Raw genomic sequence first — 15,773 nt, forward strand, 5'->3', positions numbered from 1 at the left:
AAAATTATTTAGAATTGCATTAAAATACCAGCACATTTTTCATACTGCTCTTTCATTTGCATAAAATCTTGAATTTTTCTCGTTATACATTTATTAACATATTTAAAATGTTTAAATTCTAGATTCACAGGCATAATTGTGCCATTATTTAAAATATATGGCTAAGAAATAGCTATTAACTTTTTAGTTTTTTTTTTTTTTTGGTGGGGCCAGTGGAAATTTTGGCAAGTAAAAATCTCAACCAATGGCCCAATCGGACCCGTATAAAAAATCCTTAGCGTTGAAGCCTGTCTGATGGATTTAGAGGGTTTTGCTTCTGAACTCTTCATTTATAAATGCACTTTTTTTAAAAACTTTTCTTCTGCACCAAAGCTCATGGCAACTTCCTCCTATGCTGTTTCCTTAACCTGCAAGTCTTTATTTTACAAATTACATAGATCCTGAATAACTGTATGCTTCTCAAGATTGATAAAGCCTTGTTTATACTGACTCGTCCGCTTGTTCGATTGAGTGTGCGCAGCGAATGTGACGTCATCGCGGAGATGTTCGCTTTGGATGTGTGCAACATGATTTCTGCTGGCGGTGTACATGTTTTTTTTTTTTGAGACTCCAGCGAACAGTGCGTGCGGCGCCACGTTTGATTTGAATTGAATATGAAACACTCTGAAGAGATTTTGTCTGAAACAGTACGACTGTACGGGCATCTTTATGATCCCTGATCAGAGATCACCCAATGATCAATAATTCTTGGCTAGAAATTGCAACAGCAGTGGGAAAGGAGACAGTTTTTGTTAAAAGGTTTAGGAAAACATGAAGGATGAGTTTGTTAAAGCCAAAAGAGGTGATGGCAAAAGTGGAGACCCATGTAAACAATTACAGAATATGTTTTTCCACCATTTATAGGTTTAACACTGATGCATATATCACAATTTTGAATTTAAAACAATTTAATAGTTACAAAACTAAAATGAAGTCAACAGAATTATTTCTTTGATAATTGGGAAGGAAAATGTTTAAACCTATGGGTTTACAATATACTGATAGCCTGTTTTTCTAGCCTTTATTGGTAATAATGGTCAGAAATGTTAGACCATTATTGCCTTTTTAGCATAAGTATAAGACAGAAACTAGCCAAACAGTAATGTGTGAATTGTTGAGCGCGCTTAATCTAAAAAAAAAAAGACATCTGTATTTTTTAGTGAGTGTGCTTTTTTTGATTTTATTCTTGCCTTAAGAAAAAATTTATTTGTCATTAATATTTTAATAAACTTTAAAAGGTAGAACTGTCTGAGATATGAACAAAAGCAAGTGATGCATCAAAGTTTTATTAAAAAAATCTTGAATAGTTATAAAATTACTTATAATCATTAAAATAATAAATAAAAAAATGTAAAAAAATTATTAGTTTAAAAATATTAATGATATGACATAGTTCCAGAAACTTCCTACTTCTCTGTTTATCTGTCTGATTTTACGGTGGGTTTCCTTTGACCACTCCTGTCGTTTTAAAGTATATTATTAGGTGAACGCAGCAAGTATAAAAGCCTCGTCCATTTCGCGAGATGCGCCCGCATTCAGCGGAGGTGCGCTATGTAGCGCCAGGCGAAGTATAAATCTATCTTAAGGAATGTCATTCATGTCTTTTAGGGTGCACTCAGGAGACAATCAACTGTTGCATCATGTAATTTTGTTTTTGATTGTCAGGAGGATGTAGGCCTATAGTTATAATAATATTTATACAATATAGTTTGAAAGATATTTATACATGATCAAACTAGTGTGCAGCTTAAGAAAAACTGATACTAAAATTGTTTTAAATTTGGTTTTGTAGTTTGGGCCCAAATAAATAATTGTTGCTGTTTTTAATCGTTTAAGTTCATTTGATTGAATATATAAACATTTGTGGATATGACTGATGCATTTATTGGGTAAAATTGCTACTTTTTACATTCACTCAATGTGTTTTTGCTCATTATCAATGCACTGTCACTTTAATTGAGCATAAGCAGCGTGGCGAAAATAGACCCAAAGCCGAAACTATCGCTCCAGAGCTCTAATCTGTTAACATGGATGCTGAAAAAACACGTTCTTTGATTGAATATATAATGATTGAATATAAAATTGATTGATTGAATTGAATAAATAATGATTGAGTATATATTTGATTGAATATATTAAAATCAGTGCATGTTACCTATGCATTAAATAAATAGACCCAGAGCTGAAACTATCGCTCCAGAGCTCTAATCTGTTAGCATGGATGCTAAAAAAACACGTTCTTTTATTGAACATATAAAGAATATATAATGATTGAATATATATATTTGATTGATTGATTAAATATATAATTGAATATATAATGATTGTTTGATTGAATATATAAAGAATATATAATGATTGAATATATATATTTGATTGATTGATTAAATATATAATTGAATATATAATGATTGGTTGATTGAATATATAATTGAATATATAGTGATTGAATATATATTTCTGCAGCTCTGCACAAGACTTGTGGCCAGCAGAGAAATTAAAATGGTCGTGCCGAACTGAGTCTGGTTCTCTCAAGGTTTTTTTTCTTCACTCTCCTATTGGTGAAGTTTTTTTTCCCTCTCCGCTGTCGCCACTGGCTTGCATGGCTCAGGATCTGTAAAGCTACGCATCGATGAATTTGCTCTTCAGTGTTTGGACTCTCAAGTAATGATTTCAAACCACACTGAACTGAGCTAAACTGAACTTAAACATTAAAAACTGAACTACCCTGATCCAGTTACTATGACCATTTATGTGAAGCGCTATGTAAAAGCGCTACACAAATAAAGCTGAATTTAATTGAATATTTGATTGATTGAATATTAAACTAAATATATAATGATTGAGTCTATGTTTGATTGATTGTTTGATTTAATACATAATTGAATATATAATGATTGAATATATATTTAATTGATTGATTGATTGAATATATAATTGAATATATAATGATTGAGTATACATTTGATTGAAAATATAAAATTCAGTGGATGTTATTTATGTATTTATTGGGTAAAATTACTACTTTTTATAGTCACTCAGTGTGTTTTTGCTCATTATCAATGCACTGTCACTTTAATTGAGCATAAACAGCGTGGCAAAAATAGACCCAGAGTCGAAACTATCCCTCCAGAGCTCTAATCTGTTAACATGGATGATGAAAAAACACATTCTGCTTGCGCTTGCGGTGTGAAACAGGCTTTACCATGCTGAAAGTGCAGCTTAGAATTAGGTAAATTACACAATAACATGTCAAATATATTGATACTTAATAATTTATATGCTTTTTTAAATAGCAAATTAGTATATTAAAAGTTATAGTAATCATTTACAGCAATTATCCATAGTAAAAGTTAAGCTTTCCTAAAGTAATAAACCTCTGATAAAGATGCTTAAAATATGTACTTAAGTACAGTAATGAAGTTAAAATACTGTCCATCACTGCATTATAGTACAAAAGGAAAACATCATGCTTCACATATAATTATTAACAACAACAACAACAACAACAAAAAGAATAATAACCCAGTGCTCTGAGTAAAAATAAAACAGCTGCTGAAGAGGATTACCAATTATGTCACAAACACGACCTTATTTTCTCCCATGAAAAATCCTCATACTCCAAAATTATGCATATGTTGTGCCCCTGCCAAATCCTGTCTAATTAATGCACTCTACTTTGTGTATGTGTGTGAGTTCTCACGTTGTCTCCGGCAGGCTCGTCCTCAGTGGCCGCCTGGATGGCGTAGGCCAGGAAGCAGAGGATTGCTCCGATCCACAGCAGGATGGAGAAACCTCCGAAGAGCTGTCGGCAGAATTTGACCCACTCCGGGGTGGTGGGTGGAGGGGTGAGAGCATTGGGACCATCCCGAGCGAGGTACTCTGCAGCCCTGGCATTAGTCAGACCCTTCAGGCAAGGAAGAGTGTGTGAGGAGAAACCATAGAAAAGCTCTTCAATAATCCAAGGCAAACCCTGCTGCACTGCCACTAGAGGGCGACAGTGGTGCTGTGGTTCTTGAGATTCTACTTTCAAACATTAGCGCTTTAGATAAGCTCATCAAGATGTTATTAGTTTAGTGTTAAGATGGTTTAAATGAGGACAATCTGTTAAAAAGCCCTGTTAAAAACCGTAAAGGCTGATATATGGAATAATAGCCAAAAAATCTTATGATGATAATAATATAGGCACAGTTAACTGAATGTTTAGATGAAACATTAGAAGTAAAATTAATAATAAGACTTTATTTATTTTTTGTTAATGGTGTACATTATAATTATTCCTTTCTATAACCCTGTTTATAAGACTATCACCCATTTTTATCATAATTTAGAATTTTTTTTTGTCAAGCATACTTGTAAAAACTTATTTAATATGTATTTATGTTTATATATATATATATATATATATATATATATATATATATATATATATATGTTTAACGAATATGATTTCTTCAACACATTTCTAAACATAATAGTTTTAAGAACTCATCTCTAATAACTGATTTATTTTATCTTTGCCATTATGACAGTAAATAATATTTTACTTGATATTTTTCAAGACACTTCTATACAGCTTAAAGTGACATTTAAATGTTTAACTAGGTTGTTTAGGTTAACTAGTCAGGTTAGGGTAATTAGGCAAGTTATTGTATAGCAATTGTTTGTTCTGTAGACTATCAGAAAAAATATAGCTTTAAGGGGCTAATAATTTTGACCTTTAAAAAAAAAAATTTAAACTGCTTTTAATCTAGCCAGAATAAAACAAATAAGACTTTCTCTAGAAGAAAAATTATTATCAGACATACTGTGAAAATGTCCTTGCATTTTTAAACATCATTTGAGAAATAATAATTTGTATTATATTATAACACATTATTTTGTGTTTTTTTAAAATATATATGTTATTTTTAATTTAAACTTCATAAATGCTTTTAATTTAATTAATAATAATTAAATAAAAATATAATTAATATATGATAGATTGAATAATATGATATATTATTTATATTTTTATTTAATTATTACATGTATTTTTTTAACTACTACTACTATTTACAATGTTTTTTATTGTATATGTATGTTCTTTTATTTTGAATGTAAACTTTATACATGCTTTGGCAATACATTTGAAACATTTGCTATGCTAATAAAGCAATTATTGGATTAAACTGAATTAAGAAAGAGAGTCACTTTTATAAATTTAATTTGGAAGGAAATAAGAAAATAATCCATCTCACCCTTCAGTTATATTTATACAGAAATACATTGATATACCATTTTAGAAATCTAAATATTTAATTTGTTAAAATTAATCACCAAAACCCCAAAAATAATTACATATTAATATATACTAATAAATAAACATTTAAATCTTTATAATAGTTCAGCAATATGTACACAAATATCATGGAAATATAGTAATCAACAATATTGATCATATTGATAAATTTGAAGCATTTAAAAAAAATGATACAGCAAGCTTTAAAGGGGTTAATGCTGATTTGCAGTGCATATTAACTGTTTAAGTACTACAGTATGTTAAAACAAAAACCATTTACATATTTGAGGATAACATCATTACATGGAAAAATTCATTAACTTTGACGAGTCTGGACTTTTCACTTTAATAATAAACTACTTTAGGTCCCAATGACATTCTCATATATACACATAATTTTGCGTTCCACAGATAAAAGTCAATCAATACCAGTTTGCAATGATAAGGTTGAAGAATTGTTGAGTATATTTATATTTGTATGCAAATTACAGCCAAAACATAAAGACCGAATATACAAATTTCAGTGAATAACTTGAGATAAAAACATTAACAGGAATCTGACACCAGCCTCATCAGTGAGGAAATGGAGGATTAGCTTATAATTATACTTCAGACAAAAGATTCGCCCAGAAAGAAATTCCTAGTCTTTCCTTATGTGCATCAGTATAAAGTTATCCTGAACCATCCGTGCTTATGAAGGAAATTGAATTTATTCAGAAGATCCGGACAGACATTCAGGAAATTGCCTCTCTTCTGCAATCTCAAATGTCTCTACTTCACTTTCATGTTTCTTTCCGTATGATCCCCTCCATATTACCACTTTAATCTCATAAAACTTTGACAACATTCTCAGAATTTCAGTTTTATGCCCAATATATTACTTAACTTAACCATCTTAACTTTATCTTTATCACCATCTTAACTTATCAGTAATATTTTGGTAGAGTGATTGGACCCCCGATTCAACCTAGGAGTGAAGGGAGGGTTATAGGGTTGTGAATGGAAAGCGAGAAAATAGAGGAAGGGAGACTGGGTTCGAAAGAACGAGAAGAACATGGCTACAGGGCTGGTCTGCCTTAAATAAGTTTTAGGGAGAGGGTGACAAAGTAATGCATGGTTCCAGCGCAGAACCTTTGTTAACAAGTTAGCACCATTTCTAACCTTATTAATGATGCATATTATTAAATTATTTTTATTTTAATTATTCTATTACTGTACCTGAATACTGTTAGACTTATAAACTGATTAAAAAAACTGTTAATTTCAACTGTATTCTTTGTTGTTTCATCAAGTTTGTAGACTGCTTATTGGATTTTATGCACATGCACTCCCCTACAGAATCATCCCAATCAATCTAATAAATCTAAAAAGATTTGGTCAAATCATCTGGTAAAAATGTATTCATATCATAATATACAATGCAGAATAACAACATTAAAATTTTTTTCCAATATCGTGCAGCACTACTCAAAACGATATCTTTATTCAACAAAACAAATGTTTGTCATGAGGATTTTTTTTTGCAATACTATGAATCCTGAATGTTCACTGTGGATTTGAAGCGCTCACCTGTACGATGTCAGTGTTGTACTTTCGGCACACTTCCTCAATCGACATCTTATGCTCTGTCTGGAGGAAAAATAAAATAAAATTGTCGAAAATATCAGTTTCAATCTGACAAACATAAATTCAACATTATTCAAAGCTTTTTGATGAATCATTCATAAGTTTGTAAGTCGATTTGGATAAAATGAATAAAGAAAAACAAATCACAGTCTCGCTGCATTTCATTCAAGGCAATAAGTTATAGAAAATCAATCTAATATATTGCAATAACTACTATGGTGAATTAAGGAAACGTGACAAAATAAAAATCTAATTAATTTGTACACTATAAACGGGCTATTTAATGGTCAGTGACTAGATTCTTGAAAATTTACTGTACTTAAAGTCATTGTGAAATAAAAATATCTCAAATTTACTGTTTATTGTAAGTAATTTATGTGTGTCCTTCATCAAATTAAAATATTTATGTGCTCACATGAAATAACTTTCCCTCTTATTTCAATGCATCTTTTATCTGATGATGTGTCAAGTTTGAGGGCGGGATCAACTTGTCAATCATATGAGATCCACCCACTGCAAACTTCAAGTCCCGCCCTTCATTTCTTCCGTGTTCAAGGCACTTATATTTGCTGAAAAATTAATTAAAACAAATTCGTGTTGACGTGTCTTACCAGTGGCACTTCCTTCTTCAAGTCATCAAGGTCTTTCCCTCCCTTTCCCTTTTTGGGAGATTCCTTATCATCATTGTCCTGCGTGGTTGCCACGCGGTAGCTGTCCGACCGTCCATACTGCGGAAGAAAACAGCAATAATTTTAGATTGGCTTCATACTTAAACCAACATTACAACCTGTAATGCTGTAAGTCAAAGCAATAGACGTCTTCACATTTGACAAAAAATCAAGCAGTTTAAATATATTATGATTTTTAGAAAAAGTTTTAATTGGTCAGCCCATCTTTAGTCGTCATTGTTTTTGTTGCGCTTTCTACAACAGATGTTGTTTCAAAGCTGTTTCTGTAATAAAGTTACAAATATACACTCCCTCTTGTCAGCTAAGGTCATCAGTGTCTCTCTGTTCCTTTATAACAGCAACAATAAATGAATAAAATCATTTTCCAGAACCTTCACTATCTCTGTTCTTCTCTGGTATACTGAACTGCCGACTTCTACTGTCAAGAAGCAGCCGAAGACAAACCTCTACACTCTTAAAGATCTTGTAAAGTGCTTTGAAATGTGCATTTTTATTCGATATTTGACATGATCTTAATCAAAACAAGAAAAGAGGGTGGGAGATAGAGTAGCTCCTCCCCTTTTTACAAAAACGGTCAATAGCGTTTTGCTTAATCACCGTTCTGCCAGTGAGAGTGAGCTTAAGCGAATCAAATGTGAAACATTTTGAAGAGGGCAGGGCATGTCAGATACAAGAGAGCCTTTGATTGGTCAAGATTTGATGGGAAACTGAGACATGAGATGATAAGCTACAAGCTTTACATGTTTACATCAGTTTCATATCTTCTAAACGCTGTTTTTGAGGCACACTAGCTAATAGATATCCTTACAATTAACAACAATACTGTTACTAACATCTAAAACACTTTATTTTTATTTCATGGTACCTCTAAGCCAATCCACACAACCTTCTTAAATGTACAAAATCAATGACACAGATGTAAAACAAGACCAAGTAAAAAATGGTTCTATATTTGTGGCAAGTCAACATCTCAATTCAGTTGATGAAAACATCAGTTGCTTCAAGACTGTATTAGTTTGGCTCTTTTGTTGAGTTCAAAAAGAGGAATATTGAAGAATGTTGGAAAGCGATAGCCACTGACATCCATAGCAGAAAAAAATTACTATGGTCAATGGCTACCAGTTTTCATTCAGGTTTGAAACCACTTGAGGAATTAAATAGTAGAGCTGCACAATATATAATTTCAGCATCGATATTGCAATGCGATCATTCGCAAAAGCCATCGCAGGATTTGCAATGTCAAGTTCAGCTTCAATTCATTCATCCATCAGGAAATTTGAGTGCATTTATAGCTGACTAAGAACCATATTGTTGAGTGACTGGTCAACTTTTACAGAGTGAAATAGAGCTTGTTTGATTTGTTTTTAAGGCCTATGACTTTAAGATTTCAATAATTTCAATAAATTGTGTACAAAATTACAACAATTTAACTTATACAATGAAGACTTTTTTATTTGCTTAAATTTGATTATGCCTATGAAATCACTACAGTTTACATACAATGATGAGTTCCAAATTGATCTATTAAAGTCATCTCGTGTCATAATCATATTCATATCGCAATAAATATTGCAGAAAAACAAGATATCTCGATGACAGATTTATACAATATCGTGAAGCCCTAGTAAATAGTCATTTAATGATGAAGAGGGAGTAAATTATTATTTATGGGTGAACAATGTCTTTAATTTGTGCTGTTTTGGTAGATTCATTGGTCATTCTACATTGAAAGAAAATTATTCATTGGATTTACCAAATTTTTTTTTTTTTTTTTGGTAAGTGGTTGGAAACAATTTATATAGGCTGAATTTAAACAAACAAATTAGGTTAAACATTACTACATTTAATTAGTTTGCTTAAATTCTGCCCATACATAGTTTTCATCCACTTACCTTAAAAAAAAAATTTAAATCTAAGAAACATTTTTTTTCAGTGTACAAATGAGCCACTGTGCTTATTTTCTTAGTTTACAACAGGGGTGTCCAAACTCGGTCCTGAAAGGGCTGGTGTCCTGCAGATTTTAGCTTCAACTTGCCTCAACACACCTGCAAGGATGTTTCTAAAAAGCCTAGTAAGAGCTTGATTAGCTAGCCCAGGTGTGTCTGATTGGGGTTTGAACTAAACTGCAGGACACTGGCCCTCCAGGACCGAGTTTGGACATGCCTGGTTTACAGTTACAAACAGAACAACATCTGCAGAGTAGGGTTGTCATGATACCATTAATTCATCTTACGATACTATACCAGCTAAAGTATCACGATGCCAAATAGTATTGCGAAACTAATATAATAATATAAAGAAAATGGTCAGAAATACTTTATTTAACATGTTATAATACTGTAGATCTACTTGAATTGAGTTCTTAATTCCCTTAATATTGGAAAAAAGTATCATTTGCACTTCACTTTACCTAAAATGTATTAATTTTTTTGTTTATTTTGTAGATAACTGACCAACAAAAAATACATTAAAATAAAGATACAAATTATACCAAACGAAATTTGTTACAAAAAGAGCGTTTTTCCAACAAAATTGAACAGGAACAAAAATGACTGATTCAGATGTGCGTTTGAAAACATCAGAAAACAAGCAACCTTAAAGGGTTTCACAGATTATTAAAATAAAATGGTTTATTGTTGAACAAACGTGAGCATTTTAGTGACAGATGCAACATTATGAATTGTAGATAGACCGTTAATGACGATACCACCGTTTACAGACTGCAGTGGCACCGCCAGTATTTTGGAACCATAGTATCACGATACTACCATAGTATACCAGTAAACCGTGCAATCCTACTGCAGAGTGATCCATTCTTATTACCGCTTTTATGGCACAGAGGTGTCAAACTCATGTCCTGTTTAGTGAATCGGGCCTTTGGATTTATAAACCACTGAGCATTAATGAAATGAGCACCAGCTGAAACAGCGACCTAATAAACTGGATACACAGATGGGCTCATATTTAAAGGGACAGTCCCGAAAAATAATATTATTTATTCAGTTTTTCCAAAATCACAAAAGAAGATACATCTGATGATGGAAGCTGCTATTGACTGGTGCAGTATTTTGTTTCTTCTACTATCGATGTCAATGGGATCCAGTTTCCCCTTTGCATAAAATTTTTTTTGGAACAACTTGAGGGTGGGTAAATGATGACAGAATTAAAATTTTTGGTTGAACTACCCCTTTAAATACAATGTCGCAGGACCTTCTATTGCAATGCAGCACAGGAACTGAGGGGGAAATGCCAACCAGATGATGCTTCATCCACAATCCTGATTATCTTTGAAACTGCGAAGCTTAACCGGAACCCCAATGCGGGATAAGGGTGTTTGTGCGCGCGGGGGTCGTCGAGGGTGGTCTAGTGTGCTCAAATCCACATTAGAGCTTTTCATTGATGTGGCATCCCTTGATCTGCCATGTGTGCTTCTGTGACCTATTTTAGCTGGAATACTCAACCAGACGCCATCACGGACAAATCCACCATTACAGCACACCAGCATGCCTACACGCTAAAGTGCATAAAAGGGAATCGCAAGTTAAAAATACATGATGATTGGTCAGGGTGAAGACTATTACAAGACTAAAGAGTGTTTAGATATATTAATCCAGGTCTGAGAGAATATCTGTTGTCTGAACTTTATTAAAAGCACACTACAAAATTACAAAACACTGAATAAATATAAACGTTTTGTCTGCCTTTTGTGTTTATTATAAGGTTCATGCTCTACATTTATATGTTAGGGAAAGATAGTAGTATATAAATTTACGGAAAAATGTCCAAACTTACTGGCAGCTCTATGATATTTATTAAAAAGCTTAACCTCAGTTAAGCAGAAATAATCATTTAAAAATATAATTTAAACAGGAATAAACTAGATTAAAGGCGGCACGGTGGCACAGTGGGTAGCACTGTCACCTCACTGCACGAAGGTCACTTGTTCGAGCCCCAGCTGGGTCGGTTAGCATTTCTGTGTAGAGCATGCATGTTCTCCCCATGTTCGCATGGGTTTCCTCCGGGTGCTCCGGTTTCCCCCACTAGTCCAAAGATATGTGCTGTAGGTGAATTGGGTAGGCTAAATTGTCCGTACTGTATGTGTATGAAAGAGTATGTATGGGTTTCCCAGTGATGGGTTGCAGCTAGAAGAGCATCCGCATTGTAAAACATATGGTGGATAAGTCGGTGGTTCATTCCACTTTGGCGACCCCTGATTCATAAAGGAACTAAGCCGCAAATGAATGAATGAATGAAATCAGATTAACTAGCCATAATATATTCAGATCTTTTCACTTTACAGTAATAATCAATCAGGGAATCAGTTAATTAATAAAATTCCCCTCCTAAATATGGATTTACAAAGCTGTACATACTAAACATAAAACGAAACTGTACATAAAAATGAAAATAATAATCCCACAAACTAGTTCCCTTTTTTCACTGATTAGTAATGAATAGTGTGTGTGTGTATATATGTAGTTGAAACCAAAATTATTATCCAAAATTATTGTGTAAAATATATAAAAATGCTGTTTTTATGTACCTAAGGTTTCAACTAAGGTTTTACTTAATATTTTGAACCAGTTTAATTGATGTATATTGATATTGCTATCATTTTTGCTTAATATTTGCTTAATTTTCAGATTGATATTGATATTATATACAGGTTTGATTTAATATTGATATAAGTTGGATGTCTAGAAAAGTTCATATGATTCAACTAAAGTGTAAGCAAGATTTTTTTTCACTGTTAATTATATTATGGTACAACTGTTACATATGCTAATTAGTGTAACCAGGCAAGTTATAATTGGTCAAGTCATTAGACAACAGTGGTTTGTTCTGTAGCCAACGAAAAATAATCAATTCTTGAAGGGGCTAATAATATTAATGACCTTAAATATGATAACAAAAAAACTGTTTATTACAGCTGAACTAAAATAAATAAGACTTTCTCTAGAATATAAAATATTATAGGAAATACTGTGAAAACCCTCTGGTGGGAGGCTTCAGAAGTCACTTTCCAAAATCTTTTCATTTAATGTTCCTCGCTGGTGGAACAATCATCCCATTCCCACCCTGACTGGTATCCTTCAAACGACAACTAAAAACCATCTCTTCAGAGAACACCTGAACCCCAATGAATAATACTAAAACCACCTATAAAAGGACTTTTTCTCTCTCCTTCTCTAAAAAAAAGGCCAACTTTAGCACCAAATTATCTGAGCACAAACAAGTTACTTTGAATAACTAGCACTTCTTGGGCTCTATTTTAACAACCTAGGCACAAAGTCTAAAGCTCATGGCACAAAAGCTTTAAGGGCGTGTCAGAATCCACTTTTGCTATTTTAAGAATGGAAAATATGTTTTGCGCCCTGGCGCATGGTCTAACAGGATTGGGTGTGCTTTGGGTATAACGTGCATCAAACCAATCAGAGTCTCATCTCACATTCCCTTTAGGAGTCAGTTGCATCACACCATGGCACCTTCACTATATACGTGGTGGACTTTGTAAGTAGACAAACTGAGTGCTTCAATAAAGAGAAAAGAGTTAAACGGACCATCTGCAGCGCTAGGATGAAGAACGAGCCTCCTCCATTCAGCCTCTTACTCTTTCCTTTACTTTTACTCTTTACTCCTTTACTTTCGTGGATAAGGAAATGTTGTCGTACTCACTCCACTGAAGATATCCACTAGCCTACATATTTAATTTTGTTTGTTAAGCACAAAGATTTGCTTCTAAACTATTTATAAATTTTATTCTAATTTCCATCAAATGAATAAATGAACAATAATAATGAAGTGTGGTCAAAGAACTGAGTTATATCCAAACACATGTCCTATTCTTATGACCCATATGGTGATGCATACATCCCCAAAACCCGACAGGTGGACAAATCTAAACTTTTTTTTTTATTAAAACAAATATAAATATACATAAAATAAATAATACCGCTAATAATAATAACATTATACAAATGCAAATTGTCATGAATAAAAAGATAAAAGCCCCCCCGAGATGAAGGCATGCAGGTAATGGATTTTATCTTTGTGTAGAAAATTATATTTTTGTAACATTTAATCCTTTATTTTTTTTCATATGTATAGACATTTGTGTATTGCTGTACATCTTGTTTATTAAGTAATGTGTTAGCAATTGGATCTGCATAGGCGCATTACTAACGGGCTCTGCGCTGGACTTTAGAGCAGCTTTTATTTGGTCAATGGTGCAGTCTATTTCAGTTCCTCAAAACAGCAACGCACCAACAATGCGCCTAAACATACCTTCTTTTCAGACAAGCACACTGATAAGTCCACAAAGTGGCACAAATGCTTTTTTTTGCCATAAAACAATATGGTGCAAATCGTGAAAATTAGGGTTGTGCTGGTCTCAAAATAGCAATAAATCACGCCAAACACGTCTTGCGCCTTATTGCGCTGGGTGTATGATAAAGCTCTTGTATTGCCTCTTTTTATTGAATCACTGAATGCCTTTGGACAGAAGCATCTGCTAAATGACTAAATGTAAATGTAAATAACCTTATTCTTCTAAAAAAATCACTTAAAAAATTATTTAAAGATGATTCCTTGGATTTACTAAAAAAATTTTTACGTTAAGTTGTGGTAACCATTTATTTGGGCTGAATTTAAACAAACAAATTAAGTTGAACATCATTAAATTTAATTTGTTTGTTTAAATTCAACACAAATAAATTGTTTGCAACAGTTCTGTATGCCACACTTTTTTCAGCGTGAGACATTTTTGAAAAATTGAAACAAAAAACAGAGGAGGGCTAATTATTTTAACTGTAGATAGCTTCATATAAGCAGTTAAAATAAAAATCATCACAAAACCCTACAAATCCGAAAAGGCCAAGACTGTGGCAACCTTGTGGCTGTGTGTTGAAAAAAACAGTTTGACCATCTGTCAAGGGTTCCCTCTTTATATCCTCTGGGTGAGATGGCGGTGCGGGATTAAGACTGTTTACTACAGTCAGGATTAACCCACTGAACAACCGTAATCCTGCTCTCCTCCTTTACTACAACTCATACATTCCCGTCACTCACAGTTTTTGGATGTTTATTATCTTAACTCATCATCACCATCAGAATTTGCCATCTAATATTGTCTAATCATCATAACAGTGTGCCTTTACTTGAGTATACACAGTGTTTTTTTGCTATGTCGTCATTCATGAAACATCCTCGCTTTGACAGTTCGCATTTCTCCATTCGACGCTTCACTGCACACGTGCCGCCACAGTTATACACTCAGTCATGACCTCGAGATCAGATGTGGGACACGTGCACATTCATGCCAGAGCCGCTGGGTGAGTGATTGTCAGAACTGGAGATGCTCCACTTTCTGTAAATCCAGTTCATAAAGTCTCAGACCTGATTAAGATTACGTTCAGCACTCAACACTGTACATTCAGTCGTACAGTAAAAGCAGTGCCTGGATGAGGGTTTTAAATCTGAGAGCATTAATGTATATATATATATATATATATATATATATATATATATATATATATATATATATATATATATATATATATATATATATTATATATATATATATATAATTCACCAAGTTGCCATTTAATCAACCTTATGTCATTACAAAGCTTTTCACAATGTTACAAATTATTAATATATATATAATAAAATACATCATTAAAATAATTATTGAACACGTCATGATTTTTCTTGGCAATAATATTTCTTAAGGAGCTGTTCACATGAAATTGAACCAGATTTTAGTAAAAAATGGTTGTGTGTAAAATAACACAAGTACTGAACTACTGAAATGTATTTAATACTTTATACAAAATGCTTTTTTGGTGATGTCAGCTTAAAGCTAAACGCTTCTCATGCATTGCTCAGGTGTGAGTTTTTCACAGATTTCAACAGTGTGTAAAAATCTTGATGGTTCTGTCTCGTCAATCAAATCTGATCTTTATTTTGTGTTTTCTATTGGATTTAGGACAGGTGATTGGCTGGGCCATTCCACAGCTTGATTTCCTTCTTCGAAAGCATTTGAGAGTTCAACGGCACCTTTGGAAATATGTTTTCTGAGAATGATGGTGACATTATTTCCAATAGACACATTATTTTCCACGCTGTATATGAGGAAA

General features: G+C 32.9%; 1 protein-coding gene across 2 annotated transcripts in view; it reads right to left on the reverse strand.

The window, feature by feature from the left end:
• The window catches only part of atp1a3a (ATPase Na+/K+ transporting subunit alpha 3a), a 57,415-nt gene that overhangs the window by 30,609 nt on the left and 11,033 nt on the right, over nt 1-15,773 (reverse strand). For both annotated transcript variants that reach the window (XR_015516183.1, NM_131684.2), the window contains 3 exon segments: nt 7,558-7,674; nt 6,890-6,949; nt 3,743-3,946 (listed from right to left, as the gene is read on the reverse strand). Coding sequence is in view for 1 of the 2 variants with exons in the window: in NM_131684.2 (NP_571759.2) it covers nt 3,743-3,946; nt 6,890-6,949; nt 7,558-7,674 (381 nt within the window). In the remaining variant the exon portion in view is untranslated.

Source organism: Danio rerio, chromosome 19 (genome assembly GCF_052040795.2).
Source record: "Danio rerio strain M-AB ecotype USA chromosome 19, GRCz13ab, whole genome shotgun sequence".
Lineage (NCBI taxonomy): Eukaryota > Metazoa > Chordata > Actinopteri > Cypriniformes > Danionidae > Danio > Danio rerio.